This window comes from Rhinatrema bivittatum, chromosome 2 (genome assembly GCF_901001135.1).
Source record: "Rhinatrema bivittatum chromosome 2, aRhiBiv1.1, whole genome shotgun sequence".
Taxonomy (NCBI): Eukaryota; Metazoa; Chordata; class Amphibia; order Gymnophiona; family Rhinatrematidae; genus Rhinatrema; species Rhinatrema bivittatum.
The window spans coordinates 242,596,706-242,621,701 of record NC_042616.1 but is presented as its reverse complement, the minus strand read 5'-3'; the positions used below and the strand labels follow the sequence as shown (position 1 = coordinate 242,621,701).

Below are 24,996 nucleotides of genomic sequence, written 5' to 3'. Positions count from 1 at the left end.
AAGGTGTCAATAAGGAATTGGATGTTCTTTCTTGCAGATATGCTAGAAAAGATGATATAGCTGAATAGAGTCCTTTGTAAGACAGAAGCCTCTATTTCTGGGAAAATGTAGCTTCATGAACCACAATTTATAGCTATTGCCATTTATGGTAAAACTTGGAGCCCACCATGTGCCTAGAGAGGGTAATTTTAAGTAATTTCCACTGGTTAAATGGTGCTTTACCTATATAAATAGGCTTTTAGAAATTTGCCCTCCCAACGTGTAGGTAAACTTACATACATTATGACAGACATGAATATTACCCAGTGTACTGTTAGGGTGCTTTGAAAAGGTTTTCTTATGAAACTATCATTACTGCACTGATTGGACTTATAGAATTATTCAAGATTGCTGACATGACAGAATATGCTGAAATGCTAGAATGTATGCAAGAAGTTAAAAAGATTGTCAAAATTCAGCCTTAAGTTCCATTCCTGCCTTAGGGTTCAAATTACAAGAAATCTCATGACTTAAAAGAATCACAGTGCCATTAACATTTGAGATAAAATTATTCTACCTTATTAAGAGGATGTTGTCTTAATGTCACCCAGTTGGGAAATTTTATGCAAACTAGCTCATTGGAGGTGGTAATATATTTAGTCTATTGTGTAAACAATGATCTTCGAGACTGCTTCTGAATGCTTTGTGCTCTCCTGGAATATTCCATACTTTAACTAAATAAGGATCTTTAAGCCAATGGTATTAAGTGTTTATTTTGGTAACCCACAACTGTAGAAGGTATTTCCAGGGACGAGACTGAGGAGGAATTTACACTTATGTGCATACTTTTCAATTTTCAAAAATATAAATATAATTTTCTTTGGAAACTGCCTGACCAAATTAGCAGATTTAAATGTGTGGGGTAGTTTTCCTAGGTAATTAGTATAAAGTTTGCAGGTAAAAGATACCTGCAGAATTCGCATATATGCAAGCAATTAAAAATCACCTCTTTTCAGGGCAATTTTTCAAAGTCATTTATTTATATAAGAGAAAGGTTTATGTGCATAAATAGCTTGTTATAAAATTGCATGGAGTTTCCATTAAAGTATGTGTATATTGTGCATATTTTTTGTCCAAAAAAGGCATTCCTGGTCAGAGTTAGGGCATAATTGACATTTTCAATGCCACTTTTGATTTTAAAATGTATGTGCATAAATTAACATGCAAAGGTTACACCCTGCAACATTTTCAAAGCAAACTTATATGCAGAAATTTACTTTGAAATCTGGCAGAACTTATGCGTTTTTGAAATGCATAAGTTATGCAGATTGTTATAAAATCACCCTCCCTATATCTACAGTATTTTTAGGTCAATGATCAGAGAAGATTGGGGGAGGGGGATTTCTACTGACATATAGTAGGCTCTGTAGTATTTTACCAAAGGACTGATGACCCTGGTCATTGTGATCCCTTCATTGCAATTTACCTTCAGATGCATGGAGAAGTGCTGTAAACTGCTACTGTCTTATATTCCCAGTTGAACTAAAGCTGTCTCAATAGGATGGACACAAACATAGATGATTCACCCACACCACAAAGATGCCAAAAATTGCCAGGCAAAATGGCTTATGTGGTGCTACCTATCTCTTTTTATCCTTAAACAGTCAATGTATAACAATATGAAACAGAAATATTATAGTAGAAAGTGTTTGGAAGATAGTAGAATATCAGAGCTAAGACAGGGATCGTAAGAACACTGATTCAAACCATCAGTATTAAAAGCACCTTATATTTCAGATCATAGCAATAATAGAAATAATAGAAATAAGCCAATGGAATGAAGATTCTAATAAGTTAATTTTTTTAACTGTTCTCTATAATTTCTCTATTTTATCAGTGATTTCCAATTTCTTTCAAAAAAAAAAAATCTCCTTCAAATTGCTTAGCTTCCAGGATCATCTACAGTATATAGATAGGATACTCTTCCACACAGAAAAGTTTATAAAGGGATGCCATATTTTATCCACTACTGTGGACATTGTTTCAAAAGATAAGATTATAAGTACTCTTGACAGCAATTTTAAAGACTTCTATATTGGCAAATAGATAATGTCAATAATTTGATCACATAAATGTTATAAATAGGTCAATCCTTACCCAAAACATTTATCTGGCTAAATTAAGGACTTAGCGAGACAACAAGCAGCATTTGAATTTTCTGTTGCAGGGTCTGCTTCTGAGTTATTCAGCCAAGTGTTTAGCAGGATAAAATTTATCTGGGTAACTTAGTAGCATTTCAAGGCAGAGCAAAATTATTTGGACAACACCGAAGTTCAGCATTATATGGCTAAGTTATCCAGAAAACTTTTAGGACTGCTTTCAAACAGTCCAAATATTAGCCTGATACACTTATCCAGCTAATTTTGATATAACTGAACATATTCAGCAGCATGGCTGCAGCAAATATCTGATTCAAATTTGCATGATACGTTTATCTGGCCAACTTGGACGGACTCCACACAGCCGAATAGCGACCTCACAGAAGGTCTGCTATAAATGTTCACATTACTAATGGACATCATTAATATCCTAGTGCAATTACTGGCCTACTTTTATCATTTATGCCTGTTTAATTTATTGAAATCAGGGTTTTGTGCAAAATGTTCCACAGTGACAAAAATCCACAAAGTGTTACTATCACTATATTACTGTCTCTGGAACCAAGTAGTAAATATTTTACAGAGAAACAGGACTTGTGATTAAAAGTGAGAAGATGGAGAGGAGAATGAACCATGCTTCCTCATATGAAGTATTTCTTTGCATGAAACTTTGTTTTCAGGCATGCAGGACTTAAGCCTGACTTTTGTGAATAGCTTTACAACAGACAGGCAATCTTACCTTTAGTCTGCGATCATGATCCCCACTGCACAGAGAATTTAAAGATACTTTGAATGTTTTCCACAAAGGATTTAAGTTATTCATCACAACCTGAAAAAGAGAGCGAGAGAAGAATGCATGATGATTTCATGACCTAATACAAATTCTGTTACCTACTGCAGTACGGACTGGACAATGGGGAAAGTGGTGTTAGCCAACAGAAGTAAGCTTTTCTGTGACTGGTGGAGGTAAGTCACTATTTGCGAGAGTTTGTTATACCAGGAACTTCTGAAACAGAGACATGGACTAAGCATTTTTTTCCTCAATAGACATTAAGAGGGTAATTTTCACAGCCTGTGAATGACACAAGTCTGAGAGTTCAAAACCCCTGCAGACTTCATCCTGGCTTTTCAAAGCATACTTAAGCACATATGTTCACTTTCAAAATTTTGAGGTTGTGATGGTACGTGCATACATATAAGCAATAGGGATGTGAATCGTTTTTTAACAATTTAAATTATCGTCCGATATTTTTTATATCATTATTAATCGTTAAAGAGTGCGATACAATAGAAATTCCCCCGATTTATCGTAAAAAATCGTTAATCGGGTTAGTGCGCACTAACGGGAGTTAGTGCGCACTAACAGAAAATGATACAATTTGACACTTTTCAGGTCAGTTAAGGTCAGTTAGGAATGAATATGTATTCCTATTGGCTGCCCTCTTATTTATTGATGTTACCAAGGTTCCCACTGAGGTGATGGTTTAATATATGGGGGATGGGAAATGGAAACGGTTGGTAGCTTGACAAAGGGAAGGGAAAGGGGGAGGTGAAGGGCCAAGCAGTCCCACTCCCTGGTCTCTGAAGGCCCGAACTCTCCAGAAAATCAGAGCTGCTGAATGCAGGGGCTGTCTCCCCTTTCACATCCCTCTTCCCCTCCCCCCCCATTCACTGTACTCAAGTTTGCAGTTCCTGTGTTAAACTAAACTTCTTTTTTTTCACTAGAGTAGAATAAAATAAAATGAAGTACTTTGTATATTAAACTAAAGAAACTTTACATAAAATGAAATTAAGTACTTCTCTATATTCTACTTTAGTGAAACAAAACATTTAATAAAGAAACTTGCAACCTGAACTTCAAAACATTAACATACTATAGAAAAACTAAACAAAAATCTTTATTATTAATTTATTATATTTACAGTGGTTAAATTTAAAGAGCAGGCTGAGGCTAGACTGGCTACTGGCTACTGCTGGCACTGTCACTGCTGCAGCCTGCTGGCACTTTTTTTCTCTTTCTGGCTAGTGCATGCTATATCTGGTAGCAAAATGGCCACCGGGGATAGCACCAAGCATGCACGGCTTAGTGTGCACCTCTAGCTAACGAACATTTCCTCAAATGTTACTTTTAAACATTAGTGCGCACTAACCTTCCATTAGTGCGCACGAACTCGCGTTAATGCGCACTATTCAGAAAAATGATTTTTTTTTAGAAAAAAATCATGCCGATCAGATTTTTTTCTCCCCCCAGCCGATCCAGATTGTTAAAACGATTGGGCACATGATTCACATCCCTAATAAGCAAAAGGAGTTACACCTGTTTTCTAGTAGATATAACTATCTTTATGTACATTTCCATTACATTTTTGAAAACTGAAAGTATGCATGTACATGCTTTTGCCGTTCCATCTCTGTCCCATGGAACACCTGCTTCGAGTGTAGGAGAAAGCACGTGAGTAATCGAGTTCTGCATATAATTCCCTCATACACACACACTGCCCTTGATAATTTTCAAAAGTCAATTTACATACACAAAGTAGGGTTGATGCACATAAATCTTTTTGATAATTATTCCTTAAATGTGAAACACCCATTACTACATCTGACCTTACAGTAATAAGTATGAAATTGTTCAAGAGAAAATATTTAGTTGAGTTTCGTTTAGTTTATCTGATTTGCTATTCCGTCTTTCCAAAATAATCAATGCAGTTTACAACTGTATAAAAGGAGCTTTTGGCTTCCTTACCAGAAGGAATGTACTAACTAGCTGAGGAGGTTCAGAAAGACTCAGTAAACAGTGGTTGGATTTTGATCTCCCATGTGGGAGACTGAGAAGGTGTTGCCTTATCCTTTTTCATCACTTGGCACCATTTTAGGTTGTGGGATTTTTAGTTCGTTTTCCTGGAGGCAGGAGCTATCTGTCTTCTGTTTGTTAATTTTTATAACTTAATGATGAGAGAAGCTAGTGGGCTTTCCCTTAAAGTCAGCTGGACAGATTAACTTATAAGATGCTGTGTTTACTCTTTTTGATCTATTTTGGAGACTTCCCCTTTGAAACCTTTTTGTGAACTGTTTGGAGGATTGAGGCATCCCTGTGTGGGTAAATTAAGGATAGGGAAGATAATGACAGAATTCTACCACTCTTCCAGGGCATATACCTTTTAGTGACCTGATGCAGAGGAGTTTCAATGTTATAGTATCTGTCTTTTGTACTATCTCCTAGAGATGTGCATTTGTTTTTGCCGAATTGGAAAATTTCAATGAAATTGTCCAATTTGGCATGTTTCTTGGAGTCTGAAAAATGATCTGGATTTTCCCATTTTTTTGCAAAAAATAGTTTTTTGGGTTAGTGCACGCTAACAAAAACTAACAAAAAGTAACAAAATCTAACGGTTTTTGTTGGCACGCACTAACGGGAGTTAGCGTGAACTAATGGGAGTTAGCACATGATAACTCCCGATAGTGTGCACTAACCCAAAAAACTATTTTTTGCAAAAAAAAAGCCAAAAAATCCGAACCGCAAAAAAAACATTTCCCGTGGTGGCCAAAAAATGAAGAATGACATGAACACAAAAAACGATTCACATCTCTAGTATCTCCTCAGTTTTGAGGCTAGTAAGTTTTTCCACAATTCCTGTGTCTTTTTCTGCTTACCCTTTTTGGTAAAAGACGTTTTTTGTTCCACCTGGAACTGAGTACCCTTGATACTAGGGAATCAGTTTCCATTTGTTTGGGAAGAGGCATCTTTCACCTAGGGAGAGCCTGAGGAGTGAAGGTTATATCGGATACAGTCAAGCTAGGTAGAGAGAACATGGTACAAATCTACTCTTCTTTTACCTTTCATCACTCCAAATCACATTAAATCTTCACCGATGGCAACTGATGGCATCTGTGCTGTTTGTAAGTATGACTAAACTGCACCCCAAAACCCACCTCACTCCACAAACCTCACCCCGAGTTCATAATGTCTCCCTCTTAAGTGGTATAAAAAGTTCAATTATAAGTGATCCTCCACAGAGGCTCTCTCCCCCCCTCCCCTCCTCTCTCCCTCTCCCCTCCCGAACCAGCATTTGCGATAAATACCGTTTCAGCCAATAATGCACTGCTAACGCAGGCATAACACACAAAAAAAAGGTGTAGTTATTTCCAGCGTTTCAACCTGCATTACTTTATCACAAGCCAAGTTAACCACCTCTCATTTCCATTTACTCCACCCAAACTCCTCCCACTCAAATATTTATTTTAAATTTGCATATATATTTTGCGATGTGATATTTATCTCGTGGTTATAGCATTATCGCGGGCATTAGGGCCCTAACATGTGCAATAACACCCTATTGTATTTTGATAAATCACCCTGTTTGCTGGAAGAGTGAAGTAACAAATTTATCTTTCTTCTGCCTAATTATTCTTTTACTTTATTTGATATCTAAATTGAGTGCTGTAAATATTCTTCAGTCATCTAATCAATTATCAGTAAAGAAGATGGAAGCCACATTGCTTCTCAGTATGATTTTTGGATGCAATGGACTGAATATTATCCATGCGGTTTACAAAGAAGAAAAAGGGGCTTGTACTGTGTTTAATGCAAAAGGGCCTTGAAGCTATCATTCCTTCCATAGGGAGCCCTGGAACTCAGATATGTGTGGCAGGACCATGCAATACGCCACTAAAAGCCCTTAGATCTATTCCCTGAGATTTAACACCTTTTGAGCTATCCATCCCCTTGTGCCCTCCTCCCACCTAGAAGATCTGGGATTGGTTGCTCCTTGCTTTATAACTGGGCCATTTTGCAGATTAAGGTGTGGCTAGAGTCAGTTCAGAATAGACACCAATCAGAAAAGACGTATGTTTTTCCTTCTCTGGTAAAACCTCCCTGCTGCCTCAGGTTTTTTTGGTTTTTTTTTTGAGGGAAGTCTCCTCTGTACTCACTCTGTCAGAGTGTCTCGAAGTTTAGTTACAGTAAGGACCTCTATGTGCTGGAACACCTGCGGGACTCCCACTCCGGACTTAAGACCAGTGAGCCCATTCATTCCCTGAATGAGGCAAGCACCTGTCACAGGCTTGGCTGTGTGAGGTGTTTAAAGGCTAGAAGAATCCTATTTTTGGAAGGGACTGTTCTAAAGAATGTCATCCTTGCTGGCTGGTAGGGGTGTGCATTCGTTTTGAACTTAAAAGTAAAACGCAACTTTTTTTTTTTTTTAACTTAAAAAAGTAATGAGGCGAAAACGATCGGATTTCCAACTTATTCAACATAGCTATGTTGAATACATTGGAAATCGCGATTGTTGATCCTAAATAAAAATTTAAACCCCTCACCCTCCTTAATCCCCCCCCCCAAGACTTACCACAACTCCCTGGTGATCCAGCGGGGAGTCAGGACGCCATTTCTGAACTCCTTTGCGAGGAGCACGTGACGTCGGCGCCACGTCGGAGTGACGCGGCGTCACGTGATTCCCCGCGGGTTCGCTCCGGGACCCTCGTTGGGCCCAAAAGGAACTTTTGGCCAGCTTGGGGGGTCCAGGGAGTTGTGGTAAGTCTTGGGGGGGGGGATTAAGGAGGGTGAGGGGTTTAAATTTTTATTTGCACGTATGGACATAGACTCAACTTATGGAATTCTCCATATGTCCATATTGACCGCAAATGGGACCCCCTTTCGACTTATGGACTTATGAACATAAACTTTTGCTCTGCATATCCCTACTGGCTGGACTCGGAGAACAGGGGCTGAAGACCAGTGAGCTCATTCACCTCATGAATCTGTGACAGCAGAACACCAATCTGGGAAGATTTTTGATCAGGTAAGTATTTTCTCCTGTTTGTGAGGAGGGTTTTTGAGTCACCCCTCCTCACTGGAAGCCAGGCTGGAATAGTAGGCTAACTAATCAGTAAATTATTATTTAACACCCAGTGCCTGGTCCTGCCTGTTTTATTACAGCAGTTCCTTCCTGTGGTTGCCACAGCTACCAACACACACAGGATTTCCTTACCACTGTCTGGGCCATAGACGACAATCTCCCCCCATTAAAAGATTACTTCTCTGGGAAAGAGCTCAGGACCTGGGAGGAGTGCTAGCCAGAGAAGCCCCAAAGAGTAATATATTTGTGCGCTTATGTGCAAGGCTATCCATGGAGAAAATGTGTGCAGATAGGGTCCATCTCTCTTTCTATGTGCCCCTGGGTTCTGTCTGTGGGAGCTATCCTGCCCAAGGATTACATATATATTAAAAATATAAAAACAGTGAGGATAAAATTCAGTTACTACCCATCTGAACAAGTTAGCTGGATTAACTTATCTGGCTAACTTGGTAAAGATATTCAGCAGCACACTTGCTGAATATACTTGGCTATCTTATAGTTAGCTGGACAAGTTTATCTAGCTCACTGTAGAACAGCCAAATAGCTGTCCTACATTTATCCAGCTAATAAGCTACTTTACGCTGAATATTGGCATTTACTTGGCTATGTGCCTGATTCATCAAGGTATTTTCCCATAGACACAGAATGAGAGACAAGCTTTAGTGAACCAGGCAATATGTTAGCTGAATAAGTGGCTCCTCTCTAGAACGCCCTCATCCCAACCCTCACTTAAAGGTGAATTTTAAAAGCCTGGCACATGCATTAATTAGGGGATGTGCAAATAAGTCGGGCTCACATGCGCCAACCATATTTTAGAATGCGCCCAGATGTGCGCATAAATGGTATGGTGTGCAGATCTCAAAACTTTTCAAGCGGGGCATGGTCTGGGTGGAGCATGGGCATGTTGATGCCTGGGCAAGGTCTCCTGCCACATACATTTGCTTCTATTATGGATGGCATGTAAATTATAAAAGAAAAAGACTGAGCCATTTTGGAGGGGTTTAAAGGATCTGAGATAACTGGAGGGAGTGGAGGCTATCAAACCAAGATAGTCTGGAGGACCTAGCTGCTAACTGGGCGAACTGGTGAACGAACTGGTAAACTGGTAATGGCCTTGGCTTTAATCAGTAGAAGCGGGATTTGTGTGCCCATGCACGCACCTATTAAAAATGTGGTATACAGGTGAGTGAAGCCAGGCTATTTTATAACATGCGTAAATATATGTGCGCAAGTTAAAAAATGGCCATGTCACTGGGCACGGGCCGAAGTACGCATGCCAATGTGCATCCATGTGCCAGTTTGAAAGTTACTATTCCTGTTGACTATTTAACTGGATAAATGATTAGCTGGCTAAGTGCCAGTTGCTGGCCGTGCCCAAAATTGGAAACTGCACTAGTTAGCTGGTTAAGTCAAAACTTAGGGTCTAATTCCCTATGGCATTTTTCCCATTCTGTATCTATGGGAAAATGCCTTGATGAATCAGGTCCTTAATTAGCTAAGTGGTGCTGAATATCAACCTCATTATTTACAATTACAATATGTTTAAATCAAACAATATAACATTAGTAGCATATAAATGTAACCCCCTCTTGGTTTCACAGTCCCTAATGCAGGAATCACAGCAATTCCCAGGGCCACATTTACTGTCCTGGACTATTTTTATTTATTTATTTAAAATTTTTATACACCGTCATTCAGAATAGACCATCACAACGGTTAACATAATGAATTAATTAATTGAAAAAAATAGGAACACAGTTAAAAGAAATAGAAAACAAAATACAATCTTAAACAATAATAATAATAAGCAAATATAAAACATAATATAAAGTAGATTCAATAAAATAATAATATAAATCAAATGTCAATAATAATAAAAGAACAACAATAAAATCAAGTAGTTTTAAAACTTGATTTCGCCTCATCTGACCTGTATAGGTATTCAATCCAATCGTGGACTATCTCTCTCTTCCCAATTTCACCACAGGAGTAAGCTACTGGGAGGCTGGGATCCAATCCAGCAGGGTGGACAAAACCCTACATTGACCTCAGTGTCAGTAGGATTATCACTCAGCCTCTCACGTTCAATGTCCCACTCTTTACTCACTGGTATAGCTCTCTTCTGTCAGTCTCTCCACAGATGAAGTAAAAAAAACCAACCCTTCAGGCACAGAGAAAGGAGTAGTGTTCAAAATAAAAGGGTTTACTGAATTTTAAAGAAAAGTATCCATGCAAGCATTGCAAAAATCATCATGTCAGCAAAATAATCACTCCCAAAATCACCCTTAGCCTGAACAAATGTCCTCCCAATACTGAAAAAGAGAAAATAGCTCCTCCAAATGGGGAAAAAAACCCCCTCCACTACTTCTCTTCAGCCCAAAACTCCCTTCTTGAGCACTGCAAGCCCCTTTTGAAGGTTAGGTAGGCAGGCAGCCTCAAAACAGCTTCCTTTCAAGGCTGGATAAAAATCATAAAACACTCTCTGGAAGTCCAAAAATATCTTCTTTCTTTCCCTCTGAACACAGGGGAGACTGGGAGAACACATAAAATGGAATTTCTTTTTACTTTCCCTTTGATAGTAGGCTGGGGGCCCACTGGGATCTCCAGTCCTCCAAAAAGGCAAGCCACTCACTCCAATAGCAACAGCAAATCCAACTCAAATCAACTTTGGAACTCAAGAACCCTATTGAAACTCTAGAACCGCCTTGAGCATGCTCAGCTCCAGAATATAAAGGGGAGCAAGGGAGAAGGGCCATCGCCTGGGAAGGACCCAAAAGATGCAAAATATCACCCAGCAGGTGAAAAAAGAAAACTAAACAGTAAGGGGCGGATTTTAAAAGCCCTGCTCGCGTAAATCCGCCCGGATTTACATGAGCAGGGACTTGCGCGCCGGCATGCCTATTTTCCATAGGCCGCCGGCACGCGAAGAACCCCGGGACGCGCGTAGGTCCCGGGGTTTTTGGAAGGGGGCGTGTCGGGGGCAGGGCCAAACGAAGCGGCGTTTTGGGGGCGGGGTGCGGCATTTCGGGGGTGGGACCGGGGGCGTGGCGCCAGCCCGGGGCGTTCCGGGGGCGTGGCCACGCCCTCCGGAACCGCCCCCAGGTCTCAGCGCGCCAGAAGCCCGCTGGCGCGCGTGGATTTACGTCTCCCTCCGGGAGGCGTAAATCCGTGGATAAAGGTAAGGGGGGGGTTTAGATAGGGCTGGGGGGTGGGTTAGGTAGGGGAAGGTGAGGGGAGGGGAGGGCGAAAGAAAGTTCCCTCCGAGGCCGCTCCGATTTTGGAATGGCCTCGGAGGGAACGGAGACAGGCTGCGCGGCTCGGCATGTGCCAGCTGCCCAAAATCGTCAGCCTTGCGCGCCGATCCAGGATTTTAGAAGATACGCGCGGCTATGCGCGTATCTTATAAAATCCAGCGTACTTTTGTTTGCGCCTGCTGCGCAAACAAAAGTACGCAAACGCACTTTTTTAAAAAATCTACCCCTAAGAGTGCGAAGCCACTATTGCATAACTATGATGAAACAATAAAATAATCTGACACAATATAGAATATCAATTTAAACTGACTTTGTGTGAATATGGTTTGCTGTATTTCTGAGGAAGGGGGTTAGGCTGAAATGTTAAATAAGAGGGTCCTAAAAGTGTGTTTCACTAGTGATGCAGGTGTCCCCTCTGCAGTGAGATCAAAGAGGTTTGCTAGTTTTCAGACACTCCCCATTGGGAAGGAGTCTAGGGTTTGTGAGCTGAATAAAGCCCAAGGAGCCTTGAGGTTTCTGTGCTCTTTTTCCATGGATGCGGTCCAGGACTCAAGGTTGGAATCAGTGGAGCTGCAAGAGAGAACGTGAGTATTTAGAGCAGCCGGGAGGGGTTCTGTTATTCACGCTCCCTGCTCCTGGGGATGTTACCCATCAATCAGTTGGATAAGTGGAAAAAACCAAACATGGAGTAGTTCAGTCTTGAAAGTGTGTGCCCTGCATGGGAAAGTTTCTGTACAGAAGGAGAGTGGGAGCAGAGTGACAGGGAATTCTCAGAATAAATCATTGGAATGGGAAGGATCTCCCATTGCCCTCCATTGTTAGAGGAGGAGACGAGAAATCAGCAGCTTAATTCAGGTACTAGAAAGGGGAGTCTGCTGCCCGCTGGTGAATCATATTCATTTGACTGTTGGATTTATTTTCATTCAATAATAACAAAAGGAACCCGTGTCACACTATTAAACTCGATAATCCATCTACATCAATTGTTATAGTTAAATAAGCCACATCAGCAAGACTTAACAATGTGTTCTGAGCAAACAGAACCATTGGGTCTTTTAATCGTTTGCGGCAAAGTCCTTATTCCTTATGTCTAGCGAAAGCTTGAAAGGGCTGTCAAATGTGCTTCTATCCCCTTTTAAAACAGTTATCACTCCAAACCCGACAACAGCCGATGTTTCGCTACAAAGCGTGTAGCTTCTTCAAGGGTGAGTGTAACCGGTAGATCACAAATGTTGTCAACATGATAGAAACAAAAATTAGCACTATAGATATTAAAAAACTTCCACTTAGCAGATTGATGATGGAAAAGTAACCTTCTGATACGGACGCTGAGTCTCAAAATAGAACTTCTCAGGAAGCGGGACAGAGACCGAATGAAACCAATTGATATAGATGGATTATCGAGTTTAATAGTGTGACACTTGTTCCTTTTGTTATTATTGAGTGATTGACATACCGGACCGTAGAAGTGCTCTTTTCTTTGGATTTATTTTCATGCCATGAATGTCACCCGAAGAATTGTATACAGTTTTCAAAATCATTTCTATTTCCACAGGTATCTCAGTAAACATTTATTTTTCGAACAACCCCCAGTTTGGTGTGGCTGCATTTCATTTACTGGATGAAAAGAGAAGGTCCATAGCCCTAATGGCCCTGAACCACATCTTCCTCCCTGTGGGAAGACTCCAGGACCCCCATGAGGTACATGATGGCCCCCTCAGTTCCCAGCTGTGCTCTTATGTCCAAGATGATAATGGAACAGTGGTTACATTAAAGTGAGCGTGATATTCTAAACAGAAAGGTGTACTGGGAATTGGGGGTTTTTTGTGTATGTGTTTAATTGAGAACCTGTATCCGACTTATTCTAATGAAGTGCCCTATGGACTCAAGGTTGTCTCCCATTATGGGCTTTATTCACTGGGACGGTAACTGTTAAATAGGTGCACGGGCGCATGTGCGCATTTGCCGGCTTGCGCCCAGGGACCTGGCTATTTTATAACACGCGTGCGCACTGACACCATTACAAATTTTCCCAGTTCGTTCCTAGTTCGCTCAGGTAAGGGATGGGACTTCCAAACTCCGCTACTTTAAAAGCCTCCCTTTTCCCCTGTTATCCCCGACCCTTAAAACCCCGCTGATTTTAGTTTTTTTGTTTTATGACTTACACGCCATGCATATAGGAAGTAAATTTATGCAGCAGAGGACCCCGGCGTGTGCTTGTGCGTGCAATTGTTTGCATGCTAATTTCTATGTGATATCCAGGAACACCCATGCCCTGCCCCTTTTTTTGGAAACATTTTTTGTGCATGCCGTGGAGATACACACATTTCTGGGCGGCTTTTAAAATCCGCTCGGCGCACCCCAGCCTAACATATTTGCGTATCCCCTAATTGATGCGTGCCTGGCACTTAAAATTCACCTGTATGAGGTTGATCAATATTCAGCAGGCTGGTGAATAGGAAAGTTACCCAGATAATTGTACCCGGACATTCAGCAGGACACATCTGGATAAAAGTTCCACTGAATGTACCTGGTTATAGTTTCATGGATAAGTTACCTGGACAAACACTTTGAATATCAACCTTGATGGCTTTTTTTCTCAATTTGTCTATGAGAAAAAGTTTTAATAAATGAGACCCTTTGGGCCAAATATTCAGTAAGCCAGCAAGCAGACAGGTTATCTGGCTACAGTTAGCTGGAAAACTTGTCCCAGATATTCAGTGGGATAAATGTTCCACTGAATATCCCTGATCAGTTATTTGGCTACCTGTACTGGATAACCGTAAACCTAATCAGCCAGCTTTTGAATAAGGCTAGTTAGATTTAAACTGTGGCCAGATAACCTGCTATCTTCAAAAGATACACTAACATTTTTTTTTATAGTGTGATTGCGGGCCTCCTGGTCCGATTTCACCTCCTTCTCCCACCATAAATTCTTATTTTTATTCTCTGCAAGTACACTAAAAACTGTAAACAGCATAATAACCCCATTATTCACAACCATAATAAACCACTCACTAGCAGAAGGATTGATCTCTGATAGGGCAAAATAAGCTGTATTTAAACCAATCCTAAAAAATAAAACCAGCAGAATTGATGATTGGGACAATTATCAACCAATTTCCAACCTACCTTTCATCGCGAAAGTCCTAGAAAAAGCAGTTTATCACAATTAGAGAACCACTTAGAAGACAACAATATACTATACCCAAACCAATTTGGATTTAGAAAAAAATGCTCATCAGAAACCCTACTCATTTCCTTAGCCGACCCTGTACTACAAGGCTTTGACAACAATGAATCATATATCCTGGTACTAATAGCTTTAACAGCGACATTCAACACAGTTGTTCATATCCTGCTATGCCAGCAGTTGAGATAAATTGGAATAGATGGAAATGTTAACAAATGGTTCTCCTCCTTCCTAAAAGAGAGGACATTCCAAGTTAAACTGGGCAATCAAATTTCAGACACATACCCAATCGATACAGGCATCCCCCAAGGTTCAGCACTCTCGGCCACTCTATTCAACATCTATCTGCTTCCTATATGCGCATTATTAGCAAATCTAGGAATCAACTTCTTCCTACATGCAGACGACATACAATTCTATATCCCATGCAACAAAACATTCGAAAAAACTGCATCAACATACATGAAAGCCATACAACAAAAACTTTCTCAACTGAAACTAAACCCCCCAAAAATGGAAATTGTGTGGTTAAGGAAATATAACACAATAATCAAGCCACCAATCCTAGATCTAGGAATCACTAATATTATTCCCTCAGATCAAGTACGAGACCTAGGAATTCAGACTGATGAGAACTTCACTATGAAAAAGCATATAAGCAAATTAATCAAAACAGGTTACTCCAGGCTGAGAATATTACATCGACTGAAACCTTGGTTAACAGTACAGGACTTCTGCACTGTCTTACAAACTTAGACTACTGCAACTCCCTTTTACTAGGCCTACCATCAAGTCTACTAAAACCACTACAGTTACTTCAAAATGCCTCTGCAAAACTCTTACTAGGACCAAGGAAATTCAAACACATCATCCCCTCGCTGATTGCTCTGCACTGGCTTCCTGTACAAACCAGAATTCATTATAAAGTATTATCCCTAATTTTCAATATCATCAACAATAGTAACCCATGTTTATTAGGAGTGATAATTCAACACTACACAGCACAGAGATACCTAAAATCACAAAACAAAGAACTGCTAATGGTACCTTCCACTCGGAACACACACCCAACGCAAATAAGAGACTGAATGTTTTCCAGAGCGGGCCCCAGGTTGTGGAACTCTCTTCCAGAGTCAATATGTCAGATAACAGAAAGGAAGAATTTCAAGCATGAACTGAAAACGTGGCTCTTTAGAAAAGCATACGACTTAATGTAAAAGACCAATACGCTGATAACTGCTACATCAGTACCAGAGATAATGTTAGTGGAGAGAGCAATAAGTAATGAATGATGTGAAGTGTATTGTTAGTAGGACTGGAACTTATTTTCACTGTTAGGCCGACCAAGAAAATGCATGAACATGAACTAAATTATATAGTAGCTAGTGTGATATCCTAGAATATTTATGATTAAGAACTAGAATATGTATATGCTGTGGTGTTGAACTAGAAGGTGAATATTGACACATAGTATGTGATCTTGACCATGAATATGAATGTGGATATTGTAAACCGTTGGATTCTTCTTTTGGAATGGCAATATATAAAAAGCCTAAATAAGTAAGTAAGTAAGTAAGTAAATAAATAAATAAAATTTAAAAAAACAAAACCTCAATCTAAATACACTTGACCAAACAGAAATGTTTACAAGTTCTGCTGGCTAAGCCCTCCCCAAACCACTCCAAAGAAAAACTAAAGATATTATCACTGCTTGTCCTCCCTCCCTCCCTCCCTCTAAATAGAAAATCCCCTCCCATACCTGAACATACCTACATTTTCTGGCGCAGATTCATAGTACATTTGCGTCTCAGCATTGCTTTGAGCAGTGGCTGGGCTGGACAGTTACACTTCCAGGGCTGCTGCCCAGAGCAAAGCTGGAAGCCCCTGGTATCACAGCATAGAGTATACTGCGATCCTGGGCCAGCAAATGGAGGTGCAATCAAGTACTGGGGGTGGGGTGAAGAACCCATATTTGTTTTCTATTTATTGGGGGGGAAGAGAAGGGCCGGCAGTGATAATACTATAGAGAATCTCCAAGAATCTCTACTGGAAGGAATGTTCCAACTTATAAAGGGGAGGAAACAGAATAGTTAGTGTGGTTTTGTAGTTCCCCCATGTGGCATTTTTAGTTGACCCTTCCAGGGACAGCGTGTCCATGGCTATTCCCTGGTTTTGGTTATTTATTTATTTATTTATTTATTTATTTAGCATTTTTATTGATTTTTACAAAGTATTACAATTCATACTTTGAGGAAAAACAAAATAAAACATACAATAGGTAAATGATATAAAACAAAACTTCAACTCAGAACAAAAATCATATTACATGCTTTTACAGCGAGGTATTATGTGAAACAAAAGAATCAAAGGACCGAGACTTAAAGGGAGTATATTAAGTAGAGATGTGAATCGGAACCAGAATCGGTTCGGATTTCAGTTCCGATTCACATCTCTAATATTAAGGTATTTTAACTATTAAGTAACTGCTTAACGTTCAATGTTGGTTTTTATTTTTCATAATTGTTCTGAGGGGACTGGTCCAGAAGGACTTGCAACACTTCTAGCATATAAAAAGGACTTTAATTGTTCTACTAAGTTAAAAACAAAATTCTCATCTTTATGTCTAACATCACATCTACACGGTTACCTTAATACAAAGGAGTATCCTAGAGCAATTGCTTGAGGCCTTAAATCAATAAATTATTTTCTTCTAACCTGGGTAGGTCTAGACAGGTCCGGAAATATTTTAATTAATTGACCATAGAATTCTACATTTTGATTCTGAAAGAAACTCTTCATAACATTGCTGACGTCTCTTTCAGTGACAAAAGACACCAGCAATGTACCTCTGTCCATTACTTCTATGTCAGAACTTTCTATAAACTGCGTTAAGTTTTCCATAATTCCTATCTGACCCACTCCTGTTTTTTTTCATAGATTTCATTAAGAAGTAAGCTTTATTAATTATTGACAGCCGTGATTCTTTAAATTTTTAACATTCAATCTGGAACTTTTTTTTATCATACTTTGGTTTCCTTCACCCAAAGTCCTGGGAAAATTAAGAAACCTCAAGTTTAAATGTCTTGAATGATTTTCAAGCGATTCCAACCGTCTGGAATGCATTCCAATATCTTTAATCAAGTTTATATTCACTGCCTGCACTTCTTGTTTATTGAATTACACTCAGCTTGCTTCCAAGTTCTTTTATTTGACCTCCCATATCTTGCTTTAAAGATTGAAATTCTGTTTCTACCTTCAGGTATTTAGAGTCACAATCTGCAACTAGCTGTCCCAAGCTAGCCACCAGGTCCCAAAGTTTGTCCAGGGTAACCACTGTTGCTTTAGGGGGTAATTGAAACAACTCACCCCCGGCTCGAACAAGCGACAACCCTGTGGGCTCCGTCTTTTGAATCTCCTGGATCTTACGCTCCTCCTCGACCGGGTCCAATGGGGATAAAGGTGGTATCATTTCTCCCATTGCCCACATTCCTGTTGCTTCCAACGGGCTTGAGTAGAGCTGTGCTGCCGGCGTGGATTCGCCTCCTTGGCATCCCCCTCCCTTCGGAACGATGACATCACTGTTCCGTGCCGCATCCTGAAGAATGACCCGAGTCGTCAGGGCCGGTGGAGGCCTGCAATCCGGGGGGCTGAGTGTGGCTTCCCCAGGCAGAAGTGAAGCTCCCTCTTCAATGACTGCAGCGGGGACTTCCTCCCCCGTTTTCTCCGACATCGGAGCTGCATTCGCCATTATCCTCATCTGGTTAGTGGGTAAAGCAGGTTCGGGAGGGTATATACCCACAATTTACCCTTTCTTTTGGCAGGCATTTGAGTAAGGTAACAAAACCTCGGGAGAGCAACTTTTCATGCAGCCGCCTGCACCATCTTGGTCCCCGAGCTGGTTTTGTTTATTTTTCAGGAGGAAGGCCTCTGAGATTTCTAAGGATGAGACTTGGGTTCAGAGTGGAGACAGAGTTTTCTCCTTTTTGGAATGACAGTGTCTGAATCCTTCAGTTCCATATCTGAAAACATGTTTTTCCACCCTCATCTCATTTTTTGGTTTCCCTTTTAAGACTTTTTTTTTCTAATACGTCTCAGTACTCGCTCAGTGGCTTAGTGTATGTAATCTAAGGAGCTGTGGGTCTCAGGCCAAGGACACGGATGGACTGTAAAGATTCCATGCACAGAGAAAGGAGAGAGAAGAAGACTTTGTGGACCCATTCCTAGGTCTATAATCATCTCAAGGAGATAAGAAGAGTAAAACGAATGCCTTTCAGGTACTATGAGTAATAAAAAGGAAAGAAAACTACATGAGAGGTATGAGAGATTTGGACTTTCTTTACCAGACTGACTAAAAAAAGACTATCCCATATCAATTGAAAGGGAGCTCACAAACTACCCCACTCTGACTTGAAAGGAAGAAAAATAAACGTATTAATTGCAATTGGATTGGCACATCAATATAAACTGACAGAGGAAAGGTCACAAATTTATTCAAGAACTAAATATATAACAACCTATTTTGAAAATCAACAAAAAAAGGGAAACCATATATACTTATAAGTCAAACGGGTCGGCAGAACAAATGCAATGCTAATAAGAATTAAAGGTGTCAGCAAGGCAGTCGGCGTGTCCAGCAAAACTGAACCGCCCAGGCAGTTCAATCATTCACCTTAACCCAAAGTAAAATTTGCACATTTTTCAAGAACATTTTTTTAAAGCATATAAAAAACTCCAAATAGTCCTTAATGATCGAACTGACCTCCCCTGAAAAAGCATCGTGGTTGTATGGCATGTTCCTTTGACTCACGCTCAAACACCGTGGCCCTTTAATGCATTGGCGGCCCCAACCTCATGGGACCAACATCACCTTAAAGAGCTGCTGGACCAAAAAATAAAAGTCATGGCAAATGGGGAGGTTGAGTGGGGGTCAGTTCTGACTCCCCCCAAAATGTAAATTTGAAAAATGCACCCACGTGGCAATGGCCCACCCGAAATCCTTGGCTCTCCCACCCTCCAAGTGACACTGATGACTCCCCCTGATAGTCTAGACATTTTTCCCCCACCCCCAAGTAATACTGATGGCCCTGCCAATTAAAAAAAAATGGTCCTGGGTCCACCCGACCCCACCCTAGCCCCTCAAAAGCAAAAAAATAAATAAATTGTAGTATCCCAGACCCCACCCTCAGTCCCTGGACCTTACCCAGCATATGGCTGGGCAAGGTCAGGTCAGTGCCATTTTGGAGAATGGCACTGACTGGGCCAGGTGTGAGGGGGCACTTGACCTCAATGCGGGATCCATTTTAAGGTGGGGGAGGGGGGTGGGGTAGGGGCCGGGACCATTTGTTAAATCAGGGGGCCATCAATATCACTTGAGGGGTGGAGGTAGGGGGTCTAGTCTATTGGGGGGGTCATCAGTATCACTTGAGGGGTGGGGGATGTGGACTAGATAATTGGGGGCTCACATCACTTGGGGGTGGGTGAGGGTAGTTTAGATTATCTGGAGGGATTCTAGTCTATCAAGGGGTCATCAGTATCAATTGGGGGGTGGGGAAGGGGTGTAGATTATCAGAGGTCATCAGTATCACTTGGGAGGGGGTCTAGTCTATCGGGGGTCATCAGTATCACTTGGGGTGGGGGAAGGGGGTCTAGATTATCAGGGGGTCATCAGTGTCAATCTGAGGGTGGGGGGTGGGGATGGAAAAGGGGGTCCAGAGCCGGAGCCTTTATTTTATTGGAGGGATTTGGAGGGCTGGGATCTGACACCGCACAGGTACATGTTTTTTATTTTGGGGGGAGTCGGGGCCACCTCAACTGGCGGCTCCAGGTTGAGATGGGGTCAGCACTGAACCCCGCTTAACCTCCCTGTTTTGCCACTTATCCATTTTATCTGCTGCTTTTAAATGTGCGGCGGGAGCCTCAGGACCTGCATTAAGGCCTGGGCCTCCCGCCGCACATCTAACACATTTCAAATAGGTGCTGTTGTTTCATTGCGGTTAAACACCTTCTAGGTTGTCTGCAATAAAATATTAACATGCATTTGCATTGTTCATGCATGCAAATCACATGCAAAGAAGGTTATTGTAATAAGGGAGGGTATCTGGCGGGAAGATGTAAAATATCACTTTTGTTGTTCGATATATGCGATATAATGCATGTTAGAGCACTAACGCGGCTTGATGAATCACCCAGTAAGACTGTTACAATTTATAACTGGCTAAGTTAGCTGGATAACTTAATTACTCCCAGAAACAGCCCTGGCGAGCTCATACATTATCCTGCTACATTTTAGATGGATTATGAGTTATCTGTCTGAAAATTAGCGGGAAAAGTGGGAGAAATATTGAAAAGTTAGCAATTAGCCAGACAAACTTGTGAGTTATCCAGCTAAATCCCTTTGAATATCGACCTCTGTGTCCATGGGAAAAATACTTAACACATAAGGCCCTAAGTAATAATGGTCATGGCAGCAGGTACCACTTTGAGATAGTGTATGCTTGAACATTTAAATGCCCTTGACTCAGTCATCCAATGGAAAGCAAGCACAATTAACTTACAATCACATGAAAATGTAGGTGTCCTATTTTACTGTTACCCTGAGGACCAGAGTACCACAGGCAGTGATATATGACTGCATGCCTTTGAAGGAAACAGCAAACACATTTATTGAGCAGTTTTACCTCTGTTCTGTGCACAAGCTGCTGGGTGCCGTCATCATTCATTCGAAACGTTTCCAGAAATGGATCAGATTTGCTGAAAAAATCCTGTAACAAAACAGCAAGCAATTTACCCCAGAGATCTGTCTGAATTTATGAACAGCATACCTCTGCTATCATCCTACGTAATGAGAAAGTGACGTGTTCAGTTACAGTGGCAGCTGGCCACTACTAGACACCAGGGAATTTTTTGAAAAGGTGTTGGGTTTTATTTTTAAATGTAGAAACAAATACCAAAGGTTCATTAGTATCACTGACATGTTCCAGCACCCGGGTCAAATCCTGATAACTGCTAAGAGATCCTTCTTGTGATACACATCAGACTTTACAACAGGTTCACTGTATCGTATGATTGCTAGAGCTATCTCAGTACTTTGATATATCCTAGCAGAAAGAAATAAGGAGAAACCCCCATGATTAATCAAGCTATCAAATAATAATTAGCAGTAAAGATGAGTATAGCTGTGATCATCATGGCATGAGCATCAATTCCACAGCAAGGTATGTAACACTCAGGCTCCTGGAAGACGCGATCTTTCTCTTTGCTTTATTTTGCAGAAAAGAACAATTTTCTGGCAAGCACCAGAGATACAGACATTGACCTCCTATCCTTGAAGTAAACATTGGCACAAAAGAATGATTAGACTAAAATTTGTGATTGGCTGCAGTTGATCCCTAGGTCCACCACAATCAACTGGAGAAAAAGGTCATTAGTATTAAGCTGCCTGTAGGCCTCTTGGGGGCCAGCCATGGAAGATCTGTGCTGACCATGGCAAGTTACAGTTTTTCCAAGGACAGGAAGGATAATTATCTGAGCAATCGAGCTCTGAGTAAATAAGTATTTCCCCAGGTAGGGCAAAATTCTTCCACTCAGCGTGACTAAAAGTGCATGCTGGAAGGAAGCATGCACACTTTTACCTGGATTACAAAACAGCATTCCCAGTAGTGTGTTTAGGTCAAGCGGAGCAAACAGCATACATGCTTTGCATTTTTACTTGTGCTGTTCTATCCCTTTTCAGCTACCTGCACATATGGCAGGTGCAAATGTATGCAGTGCAACCACGCTTTACATGCATATCGTGAGGGCAGTTTTAATAGAAACGTGCTTTGAGAATTAGCTACAAAGTACGTTTCTATTAAAGTGCACCAAGTCTGGATTCACCAATGGGCACACCAAGTCTATGCCCAGGGTAACTAAAATCTGGGAGCAGCAGGCCAGCTGAAGATTTGCTGCCTCCCAGCTGGGCTGAATCTCTCTCAGCAGAGAACAGCCCTCTGCTTCCTGATCCAGCTGCTTCCCTCACAGAGCAGAGAACAGGAGGAGAGACTTGAGGCTGGAGCGGACAGAGCAAAGGAAAAAAAACTGCTGTATTCCCTGTTCCAGTCCCTCCCCTCCTCTCCTGTGCAGGGCACAGGAGAGGAGGGGATGAGACTGGAGCAGACAGCAGAGAGCAAAGAAAAGCCAGGCTGCTCCCCAATCCAGCTCCTCTCCTCCAGTCATTCAGAGAGAGCAAAACAATGAAGGCTATGCCGTAGACCTTCTATTCTGTTTCCCTTGCCTGGGAAGAAGAGGCCTATGGCCCCAAAAGTACCTAAGGAGCAACACAATCCTAAATCTATTTCTGAGGGGTACACATACCTTACAACAATTTGGCCTATTCAGAATTGGCACCCCATATATACAAACTCAAATGAATACACTCATCCTAAATAACATCTGGATATTTTAAATTCCAAGAGAGAAAACAGAACATTTACAAACTAGAGACTTTATTTGGCTCTTTTTGCACCTTCAAGGCCTCAAGCCTGAGAAGATATGTCACAGATAATTTGAAAAAATTAAGGCCTTCTGTGTTATTCTTTTCTACTGCTCTGTCTACATACTCAAACCCAGGATTACAAAACACAAGAAAGGAAAACAGGAAAATAAAAAATGAAAACAAAGAAAAATGGATCCAATGATTTTTGAAACAGCACTTAAACAATGGCTGGTTCTAGAATGTTTTAGCAGAGACATTCTCAAGATTTTGGTGAGTGCCATGAACTTTTGCCCGAAAGTGCTACATTTTCTTATCCGACAACCAATCCATCACAATTTCTGCAGAAGCTTTTGCTGGCATCATTTTTTTTTTCAGTGCAAATGTTTCCCTTCCATAAGTTGAAGAAAACTTAAATCCTTGGGCAAAAGATGTGCAGTTTTGAAACTCTTACAAACAAATTGATCTGTAGGCTTTTTTGTAACTTTCAGTTCTACTTTTGCCCATTCATTTCCTCCTTTTTCCACCCTGAAAGATGCTTTCATACTCAAACTAGAAATGTTTATCTGTCCTTGCAGTGGCTCTCTTTCTGCAAGAACTGAGGAGTTGTTTGTTTCTTAGGGCAGCCTTTCCAAACTGGTGTGCTATGGCTGCAGTCTCATTTTTTATTTCCCTCCTGGCCTGCAGGATGTCCTCCCACCAGCAGAGGGCACTGGAGAGCAGCTGGTGGGAGGACATCCTGCAGGCCTCTGCTGGCTCTCCTCTGCAATAGAAATTGCATGGAACCTGTAGTCTTGAGAGACCTGCTGGTCCCACGCAGTTCTGATTGCAGAGGGAAGCTGGAAAAGAGGAAGCAGCAGTACTCGGTAAGCCTGCTCCCAGACTTCTGCTGTTCAAGGATTGGGGGTGGAGTGGGAAAAGGGACAGCTGAATGTGCCACCGGGTGTGGGGGAGAAGGAGGGGAAGGTGATGATGCCAGGGATTGGGGTAGAGGGGTGGAGGGAGAGGGTAGATGATGATGCTTCAAGGGAGTGGGGAGGAAGCAGGAAGGTGAGGATACCCATGAGAGAGGTTAAGGGAAAGTGATGCCAGGGGATGGAAGGAAAGGGAAGAGAAGGTGATGACAGGGGGGTGGGGAAAATGGTTAAGATTAAGATGATGATGATGTCAGTGGGGAAAAGGTGTGGAGAGAGAGAGAGAAAAGAAAGGTGATGATGCCATGTGGTGAAGGAGAGGGAAGATAATGATGATGATGCCAGAAAGTGAGGTAGTGGGCAGGTGAAAGGGGGTGGAGGGGAGAGGGAAGAGGGAAGAGAAAATGATGATGCCAGAGGGTGGAAAGAGAAAGGTTGATGATGCCAAAGGGGTGAGAGGGAGAGCGAAGGTGATGATGATGGGGGGGGGGGGGGGTGGAGGGAGAGAGAAGGTGGTAATGATGCAAGGGGGAGGGGGAAGAGGTGGTGGAAGGTGATGATGCCAGGGGATGCGGAAAGGGAAGGTAATAATGATGCTTAGGGGTGGAGGAGAGGGGGATAGGGAAAGGAAAGATGATGATGATGGGGTAAGGAGAAGAGATGGAGAGAGAGAGACAGAAAATGATGATGATGCCAGGTAGTAATGGAGAGGGCTAGAAGGAAAGGGAAGGTGGTGGAGCTACAAGGGTGAAGAGGTGGGGAGAGAAAATGATCTTGCTAGGGGGGTGGAGGAGAGAGGGAAGGTGATGATGGCCAGAAGGAGGGGAAGGGGTGGAAGAAAAGGCATGATGATGGTGGGGAGGTGCATAAGGTGAAGATGATGATGATGATGATACCAGGGGTGAGGAGGTGGAGAGAGAAGGTGATTATGCCAAGGGGTGGAGGGAGAGGAAAGTGATGAGGCCATGGTCTGAGAAAGAAGGGTAAAGAGAAAGGCATGGTGATGATAGTGGGGCAGGTACAGAAGATAAGGAGGGAGGGGGAGAGAAGGTGATGATGCCAGGGTTTGGGAGAGAGGGGTAGAGGGAAAAGGAGGGTGGTGATGATGATGCCATGGGTGAAGAAAAGAAATGGAGGGAGAAAGAGAAGGTGATGATGATACTAGGAGG

At 41.6% G+C, this 24,996-nt stretch overlaps 1 protein-coding gene across 3 annotated transcripts in view; it reads right to left on the bottom strand.

Annotated features, from left to right (window-relative positions):
- Window positions 1-24,996, bottom strand: part of CPNE4 (copine 4) — a 988,906-nt gene that overhangs the window by 298,353 nt on the left and 665,557 nt on the right. For all 3 annotated transcript variants that reach the window (XM_029589334.1, XM_029589333.1, XM_029589332.1), the window contains exons 7-8: window positions 21,121-21,204; window positions 2,878-2,967 (exon numbers count right to left, since the gene is read on the bottom strand). In XM_029589334.1, the coding sequence (XP_029445194.1) occupies window positions 2,878-2,967; window positions 21,121-21,204 (174 nt within the window). The remainder of the gene's footprint in view (window positions 1-2,877; window positions 2,968-21,120; window positions 21,205-24,996) is intronic.